The sequence below is a fragment of the Carcharodon carcharias genome, chromosome 6 (assembly GCF_017639515.1).
Source record: "Carcharodon carcharias isolate sCarCar2 chromosome 6, sCarCar2.pri, whole genome shotgun sequence".
NCBI lineage: Eukaryota > Metazoa > Chordata > Chondrichthyes > Lamniformes > Lamnidae > Carcharodon > Carcharodon carcharias.
The window spans coordinates 27,398,804-27,411,505 of record NC_054472.1 but is presented as its reverse complement, the minus strand read 5'-3'; the positions used below and the strand labels follow the sequence as shown (position 1 = coordinate 27,411,505).

Below are 12,702 nucleotides of genomic sequence, written 5' to 3'. Positions count from 1 at the left end.
CTTGTGAAAGAATTAGAAATAGACCAAACCTCCTTTTGGAGATACAAATGCATGTACATTTAGTTGAAATATGTGGTTAGTTCAGCAAACAAAGGTCATTTTTCAAATAAGGAACATTAATTTCATGATCATTGTGTGTTATGAGTTTGTATTTTTTTTCCTCATTATTTGGGTTGCTAAGACAATTGCTTTGATATTAACCAGGCTAGTTGGGTGCAAGAATGGGAATGGACAGTTAACAATTTCAAAACCAGGACTGCATCTCCAACCCGTTGCTGATATGCACCAATTTCATTTTCACGATGACTGGTTTTGGGCAATGTGATTGTTTCACTGTCGAGCAGTGAGGAACTTTGTCAGCGTGTTTGAATTAGTTTTCCATTGTACAGTTGGGAGCCTGGTTTCAATTTAACTGATGCCACACTGCCTTCCCAGGGCTCAGGGAACCTGGTTTTAAAAGGGAGGTGGGAGCTGCTAATTGAATATTTTTTTGTGTCTTTTACTGCACTCCCACTTGGCCCCTCAACAAAGTCTTCAGCCTCCTCCCTGCTAACTCCCTCCCCTCCGCCATGATCACTGACCTTGCCACTGCACCCCCCCCCCCCCCACAGTTGCGAACTCCCTCCAACAATTGCCTGTCTTTTCCCTCACCCCTCCTGATTGCCAAGAACTGTCCTCCAGGATGACCTGCTATCTCCTGCCACTGACTTTCCCAACTGGCAGCTGGTCAGCATGTAAACTTGACCCAATACCATCCTCGTAAATATCAGGGCTAGTATTGCTGGAACTGTCTCATGTACTCTTACCACCTGTGGCTAAGAGCCTTTTTTGTATTTGTATGACCTAACAGTCAGCATTCGAATAGCATCACACTGCGGATCACAATTTCCATTTTGTTTTGCAATAAAGTGCAATCATTTATTTGAGTAGTAATTATTTATTAAAACCTGGCTGGGAGTGTCTACAATTAAAGTACAGTAACTTTTATTAACTCAGTGGAATTATACATATTGAAAAGATTAGACACCAGGAATTTGAGCGTTTTAAAAGCATCAAAGCATGACACGGCAGTATTCTGGAAATGTGTGTATGCTTGCTACACAAAACTACAATGCAGACCTCCTATTTCTCAGTTTACAAAGATAATTTGATGCTTAATACTTTTCACTAATTGGAAAAAAAAATGCAAATTGTTTAACAGTTTTCAGAAAAATGCATGATTATTCTGTAGACTGATATCAACATATCGGTACAAATTTTGGCATTGCACAGGTTGATCAGTTACCCTGTTGATGCCCTTCCTAAATTGCCTAAGTTAATTCTAATTTACAGATCATCATTTCCTTTTCCTCCAGATACATGTACAAGAATATGTATGCTTTGTTTTACCTTTCACATCTCCTTCCAGAGTCTGAGCATACAATCTAGGACCACACTCCAACTCAATACTGAGAGTAGAGTTGCATTGTTTGAGACACCTTCCTCAGCCAATATGCAAATCACAGGATTTTGTGTGCTTGTTCCAATGGACCTTAAGGATTTCAAAGGTTAACATGGAGCTTATCTGATACCCTGACCAATATTCCCCCTTCAACCCAAAAACAGGTTAACTAAGCATTCAACTCATTGTTGTTTTCAGTATTTTGCTATTTACAAAATGGCTGCCAACCTCTGCCCTCTTAATAGCCACCACTGCACTTTAAAGTAGTTAAAACACTTTGTACAAAAAATATCTAAGGGTAGAGATTATTCCTCATGCTGTTGGAAGTTTTTCTGTGAGGAACACCATATTTACAATAGTATAAGTATATAGCATATTTCACTTGAAAGAGCATAATAATGTGCCTTCACTTTTAAAAGCATAGAATGTTTTATAGTTACATTGGAACTGGGTAAACTTACAACAAACAAGATAAAAAGCTGGACCCAGGAATATAACACCCCATAAAATTATCATGCTTGACGCAGGTAACATGAATTCTTCATTCATCCACTTTAGAGCGCTTAAAAAATTGTTTTGTCCTCTGACTCATTGGAGAACTCTGAAATTACAACAACTTTATTCCCAGCAGAGATATCACTGTTAATTGTCCATCAAAATCTGCATAAAATATATGGATCTTAAAAGATTATCATTTATGAACCTATATTCTTAAAGACTAGTGGATTTGATTTGCTTTTCTGTACCCACTTCATGTTTTATATTGCGGATTCAAAATGACAGCAAACATTAACACTGAATGTGGGATTAGCACTGATGTGAAGAAAACTTGCAATATACATGTTTGATCCTTCTATGGGGCGAATTTGAATCTTCTCTTCCTGAGAGGGGCTGCAGATGTTGAGAGCTTTTACAATCTTTTTTTCTGGACCACTTTGAGTCTAGCAACCTTTTAAGACCAAATTCTGTAGACATTTTTGTTGCATATGTTTTGCTGCTGCAAAAATATTGAAAAGTTTTCACAGATATAATTTACTAATTTAGCTGAGAAATCTATTTCTGTTCAGAATTTAGTTGGGTATGTCATTTCCATCCTTCATTACCAGAAATGATTAAGTTCAGCTTGTTAGTAGATCATTTTTTTATTATAAAAAATGGTAAATTGTCATTCTCCCCTTCAAATTTATTTTAGATGGTATGTCATCTAACAATGTTTTTAATAGGGATTATGCCAATTTACCATATTGCTAATAAATGTATCACAAATGCAACACCATGGCCGGGATTTTCTGGTCCCGCCGAGGGTGGGAATCGTCACAGATGGGATGGAAAATTTGGTGTACCAGCTAAAGGTTGTTTGACTTTGGGCGGAAATTTCCAGTCCTGCTGTGGTCAGGACTGAAAAATCCCAGCCCACATGCTGGGAACAGTCATAGGTGTCAGCTGTGGCTCAGTGGATCACAATTGTCCCTCTGAATCAAATATTTCTGAGTTCAAGTCCCACCTGAGGAAAAACTGTACTGTCAGAGATTGCATCTTTCAGGTGAGACAATAAACCAAGGACCCCTGAGTCCTATTAGGTAGATGTAAATAGATGGCACTATTTCGAAGAAATTGAGTTTTCCATTTGTCCTAAAAAAAAGACTATCTGACTAGTATCTCATTGCTGTTTGAGGAACTTTGTTATATGCAAATTGGCTGGCTGCTGTATCTCTTTTATTACAGTTATTACTGCTCTTGAAAAGGTACTTAATAGGTTGTGAAGCACTTCGGGACTTCCTGAGGTTGTGAAAGGTGCTATATAAATGCAAATATACCTGATAGTTGTGCACATCAACCCACCCAATGGTTAGCACTTCCATTAAAAGGAAGGTCATGTTTAAGTATTCATCTGTGATGTTTCAGAACTTAATTTTTTTGTGGATTAAAAAAAAATAGTAGTTTATGTCAAGCTCCTGCTGTTAAATAAAATTCATTACCAGGCTTAAAGCCATGTAAAAGATGAGTTTTTGAGACTGCTTATTAAATATGCATGAACTCGCTAAAGAAGTGATTTTTGCATCGTACATAATCTTGAAGCAGTGGAGACATTTTGAGTAAATATCGTATGTAATAAGTTGTATAACCTCATTCATTTGAGCACAGTAGCTATAGCTGCTGGGGGCAGCTTACACCTAGGATGGTGCTAACCAGTTTGATTGTTATCTTGTTATATTGTTAGCTGGGAGAATGCCAAAGATGTCAATTGTTTGGCTTCTGTTCAGTTCAGAAAAACAGACAATTTGCAGTAATCCGGAATGAAAGTTAGACACAGAGGTTAATAACTTGCTTTCCAAGGTTGGGGCCAGCGCATTCCAGATTTGCTAGTCAGTAAACTAAGAGTGGCTTGTTAACGGGCATGCTTTTTAAAAATTTCTTAACTGGAACATTATGAAACACGTTTAAAATCACAGTAAATGCTCTGTTTGTTCACATTACATATAAAATAAATGAGCTTATTGGTTTGCAGTTAGCTTTGTCTCATTCAAATGCTGATCACCAAGTATTCTGGAAGATAGCCAAAATTCATGTGCAGGTGCATGCAATAGTATATACATCCAGTGCATTAAACAAGAGGGCTCATTAGCAGTGGAGGTAAACTACTAATTGTAGGGGATACTTGATCTACTTATGGGAGATAACAGCTGCCGTTGATTCTGAGAGAATATCCAGTGTAGACCCAAGATCTGTAACTGATGATATTACCAACAGAAATTTTGTTTGTAAAGCTGCACTGTGACATATAGGTTGTGCTACCATGTTTGAGGTTACAGAAACCATGTGAGTGTTTGACTTGAATGAAACTACCTTGGTATGTGACGTTCATTTTAGTTTATTTTTGTTAGGATTGGATATCCCTGTGGTCTTTGGCCTACGAGCATAACAATGAGGATCAAATGCCATCACGACTGGGCCTGGCATGGCTTATTCCTCTCTGGGTTGATCGAGACCCTGAGGTATAATGAGGTTTTGTTGCTTTTTTTTAAATTGTGATCCATTTTAGTGTAATGCTGCATCACTGCTCATGTTCTGCTCGTTTCTTCTCTCTTTCTTTGCTCATCCAGTATGGTTTCACAGGCTATACATTGTTAATCTTTTCAGTATCTCCCACTGGGAGTCATACAGCTTGAATTTACACAGTACATCATCATACTGAAGAGTTTGCCTGGTTCTGCACATACTTCTCAATACCACCTGGATTTGCATATTAGTTCACACCCTTTAAAGCAAGTAAAACCACTATTATTTTGAGTGCAGAATAGTGTTCTAGTCACAATACCAGTTGTTATCCTTAATGGTGAAATTGTACCCTAAGCTATCCAGAGTAGTTTTCACCTGTGCTAAGCACCACATCTGATAAATAGATTATAATTTTCATAGCTTCTTGTCTTAATTAACAGGAAGCATGCTATAAATCAAATTTATAAGAAAATATGTTTTCATTCACAGAAATATGACTTTTTTGCCTGTGGACTGGTGTCAATTTATCACTATATACCCACATATGCTACTACTGAAATATGATAAGTTAGTAATCTCTTCACTAATATATTATTATTTCCTGATGAGCTCTGTTTTAGCTTAGCATTATTTATTATTCTAACCCTTTTCAACAGTATAAAGCAGTTTATATTCCTTTGCACAATTTTAATTTTATTGCAAAACATGTCACAGATTGGAGTTGATTTTCTGTTCGTGATTGGTTTAATATGCATATTTTATATTTCCAGTGATTTGGACCAAATTTTATATGGTAATTTTGTTCAGTGTCAGAAATATGTACTAGTTTCTGTTCAAATTGTCTTAGGTCCGTTTTGGCAGCTTGGGTATTGGATCAGCACTAACTCTAGTTGAAAATGGCTGCATTGCATTGGCAGCCAGCTGTCAAAATATTTCTGGAGGATTATGGGGCACAGTTCTAAACATCCTTCTGGACCAATCTGAGTGCAGCATGGTTCGTAAGGAGGTGAGTAATGTTTCTAAATTTTGCAGTTGACATCCATGCTATGTCTCCGCTTCCTCCAAATATTTTTAGCTTGCGTTCATAGCAACAAGGCAGTTTGCATAAATAGTCTCCTACAATGCAAAGATAAAAACAAAAAAGACTGCGGATGCTGGAAATCCAAAACAAAAACAGAATTACCTGGAAAACCTCAGCAGGTCTGGCAGCATCGGCGGAGAAGGAAAGAGTTGACGTTTCGAGTCCTCATGACCCTTCGACAGAACTTGAGTTCGAGTCCAAGAAAGAGTTGAAGTATAAGCTGGTTTAAGGTGTGTGGGGGGGCGGAGAGAGAGAGAGGTGGAAGGGGGGGTGTGGTTGTAGGGACAAACAAGCAGTGATAGAAGCAGATTGTTGTGGACATCTTTTGATGATCTGCTTCTATCACTGCTTGTTTGTCCCTACAACCACACCCCCCCCTCCACTTCTCTCTCTCTCTCTCTGCACCCCCCACACACCTTAAACCAGCTTATATTTCAACTCTTTCTTGGACTCGAACTCAAGTTCTGCCGAAGGGTCATGAGGACTCGAAACGTCAACTCTTTTCTTCTCCGCCGATGCTGCCAGGCCTGCTGAGTTTTTCCAGGTAATTCTGTTTTTGTTTCCTACAATGCAAAGCCTAACTTGGTAGATACAATAAAGGAGATGACAACACCAGAGCTAACAATTCCTCTAATTCAAATATAGGGCATTAGAAACCACATAGGATGTCCACCATGTTGCCTTGCCTATTCTGAAAAATGGTAAAAACCTCACTGGCAGGCCATTATGTTTGGGCTAAAACTAATGACCAGAATTATTCAGAAGTAAGGTAACCTCTAAGAAGTGGAGAGATGCATCATGGTACAAGTATTTAAGAAGACTAAAGCTAAAATAGGTTAAAATATCTTCCACAGTACACATCATGCATAAATAATGATAATGCAACATTTGTGAAGGAAGCACTCTTTCTGAACTACTTCATGTGATGTTTGTGCATGATGAGGTAATATTCCTGACTGCCACGCTATGTTCAAGTATCTGACAATTAGACTGGACCAAACTTGAAGATGAAAATAAGTAGATTGAGGAAAGGCTGCAATAAATATTCCTCGACAACCAGCTCTTTGGATAAGCAAAGGAAAAATACTGCAGATGCTGGAAATCTGATAAATAAACAGAAGATGCTGGAAACAGTCAGCAGGCCAGGCAACATCTGGGGGAAAGAAACAAATTTAACTTTTTAAGGTCAATGGCCTTTCTTCATAACTAGAAACAGAAATGTAAGAGGTTTTAGCAAGAATGGAGGAAAGGAAGGAACAAGCAAAAAGGAAGGTCTTATTGTGGAAGGAGGAATTGATTTAAATTAGCAGCGGAATCATTGCCAGAACATGCTGCCTGAAAAAGCGGAAGCAGTGGAAATGATCCAAAATTGTTGAACTCAGTGTTGACTCTGGATGGTTGTAAAATGCCCAATCGAAAGAAGAAGTGCTGTTGCTAAAGCTTCCATTGAGCAGTGTAGGAGGCCAAGATCAGAATGGAGCAGAGAAGGAAAGTTAAAATGGCTAGTCACCAGTAACTCAGGGTCACACTTGTAGGCTGAACAAAAATGTTAGCAGGAGGCGGGGGAGAATATCTGATGCCATGTGTAATTCAGCCCTAAGATTTTGGTAGCTTGCCTTTTTGATTCTTTGTTGCATTACCACTCTGGCTTCTCTGCCCTTGATGTCCAACATGAATCCAATTAAGTTCAATGGACACTTGAGGAACAACAGCTTTCAATAGGCACTTTATAGACATCCAGACCGAACATCATGTTTAACAATTGCAAACCATAATCACTGCTCAGATTTTTTCCAAACACCATGTTTAGGTTATGGTTCTGCTGTACTTTTATTCAGTCCTTCCTTCCACCATGTCTTAGACCACCCCTCTTGTCCTTTCCCTCCCTCTTCTCTTTCACTGCTCTATTTGCTTAAAACCTGCTACAGCTGTGATATCTTTCAGCTCTGACAAAAGTGTTTCAAGTTTGTAACCTAACACTGTTCCTTGTTCCAGATGCTGCCTGGCCTGCTGAGTATTGTCTATGAGTTATATCTTTGAATAATCAGTTGAGAGTCAATCGAGTTCGATGGTATGGTGTATCGGATGCATTGAATGACTTGGCAGGCATAGATGCAATTTTGATGGGAAGAATGATTTAGAAGCAATATGCTTAGAACTCAACTCAAAAGTGAAGAAGAGATGCTTTAGTTGTACAGAGCCTTGGTCAGACCCCATTTGGAGTACTGTATTCTGGTTTGGACACAACCCTCAGAAAATAAGTTTTGATTTTGGAAGGGCAACAGTAACACATGTTGACCCGTTGCACAAATGTGAATTGTATTTACTTGAGTTTAGAAGGTTGAGAACTAAACTAATTAAAGAATTTGAAATTATTGAAGGACTCTGTAATATAGCTGCTGATAGACTACATCCTCCATTGAGAGAATCCAGAACAAGGGGGCATAATCTTAATATTACAGCTAGCCAATTGAAGAACGAAATTGTGAAGCACTTTACCCACTAAAAAAAAATAGTGGAAATCTGAGACTCCACTCCTTCAAAAAGCCTTGGAAGCTGAATCAATTTAAATTTTCAAGATTGAGAGTGATTTTTTTTTGTAAGGGAAAGGCTATCGATGGAACAAAAGATGGGTGGTTGGAGTTGAGGCACAAATCAGCCATGATCTAATTGAACAGTTTTTAAAAGTTCATCTACAGGATGTGGGCATCGCTGGCTAGGCCAGCATTTATTGCGCATCCCTAATTTGTTGCCTATCCCTAATTGCCCTTGAGAAGGTGATGATGAGCTGCCTTCTTGAACTGTTGCAGTCCCTTTGGTGTAGGTACCTGCACAATGCTGTTAGGGAGGGAGTTCCAGGATTTTGACCCAGTGAAAGTGAAGGAACGGCGATATATTTCCAAGTCAGGATGATGAATGGCTTGGAGGAGAACTTCCAGGTGATGTGTCTGCTGCCCTTGTCCTTCCCGATGGTAGCGGTCGTACACATGGAAGTTGCTGCCTAAGGAGCCTTGGTGAGTTTCTGCTGTGCATCTTGTAGGTGGTACACACTGCTACCACTGTTCCTCGGTGATGGAAGAAGTGAATGGTTGTGGAAGAGGTGCCAATCAAGCCGTCTGCTTTGCCCTGGATGGTGTCAAGCTTCTTGAGTGTCGTTGGAGCTGCATTCATTCAGTCAAATGGAGAGCATTCCTGACTTTTGCCTTGTAGATGGTGGACAGGCTTTGTGGAGTCAGAAGATGAGGTATTTGATGCAGGATTCCTAGCCTCTGACCTCCTCTTGTAGCCACAGTATTTATATGGCTAAATCAGTTCAATTTAGGGATGCTGAATCCCCCAGGATTTGATAGTGGGGAATTCAGCGATGGTAAATCATTAAACATCAAGGGGTGATGGTTAGATCCTGTCTCAGAGAAGGTCGTTGCCTGGCACTTGTGGCAAGTAACATTTCCACCACACTTGTCAGCCCAAGCCTGGATATTCTCCAGGTCTTGTTGCATTTGCACAGGGATTGCTTCAGTATCTGAGGCATTGTGAATGGTGCTGAATGTTGTGCAATCATCAGTGAACATCCCTATTTCTGACCTTATGATGGAAGGAAGGTCATTGATGAAGCAGTTAAAGATAGTTGGGCCTAGAACACTACCCTGAGGAACTCCTGCAGTGATGTCCTGAAACTGAGATGATTGACTTCCAACCACCAAAACCACCTTCCTTTGTGCTAGGTATGACCCTAACCAGTGAAGAGTTTTCCCCCTGACTCCAGTTTTGCTTAGGCTCCTTGATGCCATACTCTGTCAAATGCTGCCTTGATGTCAAGGGCAGTCACTCTCGCCTCCCCTCAGGAGTTCAGCTCTTTTGTCCATGTTTGAACCAAGGCTCTGATGAGGTCAGAAGTTGAATGACCCTGACGGAAGCCAAACTGAGCGTCAGCGAGCAGGTTATGCGAAGCAAGTGCCGCTTGATAGCACTGTTGATGATGCCTCCATCACTTTACTGATGATGAAAAGTAAGACTGATGGGGTGGTAATTGGCCACATTGCATTTATCATGTTTTTTGTGTACAGGACATAGCTGGGCAATTTTCCATGTTGCCGAGTAGATGCCAGTGGTGTAACTGTACTGGAACAGCTGGCTAGGGGTGCAGCAAGTTCTGGAGCACAAGTCTTCAGTACTATTGCCGGAATATTGTCAGGGCCCATAGCCTTTGAAGTATCTAGTGCCTTCAGACATTTCTTGATATCATGTGGAGTGAATCGAATTGGCTGAAGACTGGCATCAATGACGCTGGGGATCTCCCAAGGAGGCCGTGATGGATCACCCACTCGGCACTTCTGGCTTAAGATTGTCACAAATGCTTCAGCCTTATCTCTTGCACTGATGTGCTGGGCTCTTCCAATGGATGGGGATATTTGTGGAGCCGCCTCCTCCAGTGAGTTGTTTAGTTGTCGTCCACCATTTACGACTGGATGTGGCCTTAGAACTGATCCGTTGGATGTGGAATCGCTTGGCTCTATCTATCACTTGCTGCTTATGCTGTTTGGTATACAAGTAGACTTGTGTTGTAGCGTCACCAAGTCGACACTTCATTTTTAGGTATGCCAGGTGCCGCTCCTGGCATGCCCCCCTGCACTCATCATTGAACCCAGGTGGAAACCCTGGCTTAGTGGTAATGGTAGAGTGCAGGATATGTCGGGTCATGAAATTGCAGATTGTGTTCAAGTACAGTTCTACTGCTGCTGATGGCCCACAGTGCCTCATGGATGCCTAGCCTTGAGTTGCTAGATCTGCTTGAAATCAATCCCATTTAGCAAGGCAGTAGCGTCACACAACATGATGAAGTGTATCCTCGATGTGAAAACGAGACTTTGCCTCCACAATGACTGTACCGTGGTCACTCCTACCGATACTGCCATGGATTGATGCATCTACGGCAGGCAGGTTGGTGCAGATGTGGTCAAGTATGTTTTCCCCTCTTGTTGGTTCCCACCCCACATACCGCAGACCCGGTCTAGCAGCTATGTCCTTCAGGACTCTGCCAGCTCAGTCTGTGGTGGTGCTACCGAGCCAGTGTTGGTGATGGACATTGAAGTCCACCACCCAGTGTACATTCTGCGCCCTTGCCATTCTCAAATGGAGTACTGATACTGACATGGGGCGGTATGTGGTAATCAGTAGGAAGTTTGGTTTGACCTCATGCTATGAAACATCATGAGGTCCGGAATCGATGCTGAGGTCTCCCAGGGTAACTCCCTCCCAACTGTATACCATGTGCCACCACTTCTGCTCAGTCCATCCTGCCAGTGTGACAGGACATACCCAGGGATGATGAAAGTGGTGTCTGGGACATTATATCTAACGTATGATTCGGAGAGTGTCAGGTTGTTGTGTAACTAACCTGTAGACGGCTCTCCCAATTTTGGCACAAGTTCCCAGATGTCCGTACAGAGGACTTTGCAGGGTTGACAGGGCTGGGTCTGCCATTGTTGTTTCTGGTGCTTAGATCAATGATGAGTGGTCTGTCTGGTTCCATTCCTTTTAGAATTTTTGGCGGTTGGATACAACTGAGTGGCTTGCTCTGCCATTTAAGAGTTAACCACATTACTAAGGATCTGGAGTCACATGTAGGCCAGACCAGGTGAGGATGGCAGATTTCCTTCCCTAAAGGGCATTAATTAGTGAATCAGATGGGTTTTTACAGCAATTAATAATGTTTTCATGATCATCATTATACTTTTAAATCCAGATTTTTATTAGATTCACATTCAACCATCTGCTGTGGTGGGATTTGAATCCGGGTCCCCCTGGGCCTCTGCATTACTACCACTATCCACTCTGGATGATACCACTACACCACCACCTCCCCCTGAAACAGTCTCGAGGGGTTAAATGGCCTCCATGTGTTTCTATGTCATACCTGATGAATCAACTAGCATTCCATAAAGAAGTAATCAAATTAGGGGCAGAGTATGATCCCATTAATGTAAAGCAGTTGGATTTTGAGATGAAATTAATGAAGTTGCTAATCTGAACCTTTTTAAAGAAGTTAAAGTTGCATCAAGTTCAGGACAAGTTAGGTAGCTGAAATGAAAATTCATTTAAGTAAAATGTTAATTACATTTTCAATAGACACCAAATTTGCATGAAGTTAAATGTAGATCTTTTATGGGTCATCTGCTGAATGCACTATTTTTAAACTGTATGGAGGAGGGCAGTTTTAGTAAGACTGGCCTATTCAGTAATCTCATTAAGCAAAGTGGTCAATTGGATTTTGGAAAAACTAATACCATTCCAAGGGATATACTGTAAATAGCTTTAAAAAATCCTGAATGAATTTGAACATGAAAAAAAATGCAAGGTACTGGAGAATCAATAAGGTTAACCTAGAAAATGCCTTTTAAAGAATTTGACAGTCAAAGAAGGTTATTTAAATTGTATAAATCACTAATTTTACCACTTTTAAACATTTTGTAGAATTTTAATACCTTTTTAATGGTATTTAAGCCTCATACCATTTTAAAAATAATTGATTTGTTGAGAGTGGAGGAAAAATGACAAGGCTGGATCGAATGCTTTCTTATAAAGAAGACCGAAAGATTGCTCTTCTAATTGGGCTAAAAATGATTGAAAGGATTGTGATAGTTTTATTTAAAATGCTGAAAGGCATGGGCATTATGGATCGAGTTGAATTGTTTAAGTTAAACAATGGCCCTTGGGTAGAAATACAACTTTGTTCCTCAGATGAGACAAGATATTATGACGAATTTCTTTTGGTAGGGAGTGGTAGGTAACATGGTAAGTTACATCAAGAGCAGTTAACCTTGTGCTGATAACTTCTTTCAAAGGAGCAATTAAAGGAACCTCTTGTGAAAGAAATTGAAGCGGATGGGTACAATTTAGGACTAGAATGATTTTTTTTCAATCAGCCATGACGAAATTATAATTGTGTCATTGGTTAAATTAAGTTAAAGATATGACCCTTGAACTATTCATTCTGTTATCTTTGGGGGTACGGAGGAGATTTTGAAATGACCTAATTGACAAATTGAATAGTTGACATTTAACCAAGGAAGCAAGACGATCTTATGCTTTAATGTATCTGAATATTAAAATAACGTACCAAATATTTGGCGTACACTGAGATGGCTTCCATCAGGCAAATGACTTTGGATTTAGAATG

General features: G+C 40.2%; 1 protein-coding gene across 2 annotated transcripts in view; it reads left to right on the top strand.

The window, feature by feature from the left end:
* rttn (rotatin) overlaps nucleotides 1-12,702 on the top strand; it is a 218,535-nt gene that overhangs the window by 135,820 nt on the left and 70,013 nt on the right. For both annotated transcript variants that reach the window (XM_041190273.1, XM_041190274.1), the window contains 2 exons: nucleotides 4,327-4,437; nucleotides 5,289-5,447. In XM_041190273.1, the coding sequence (XP_041046207.1) occupies nucleotides 4,327-4,437; nucleotides 5,289-5,447 (270 nt within the window). The remainder of the gene's footprint in view (nucleotides 1-4,326; nucleotides 4,438-5,288; nucleotides 5,448-12,702) is intronic.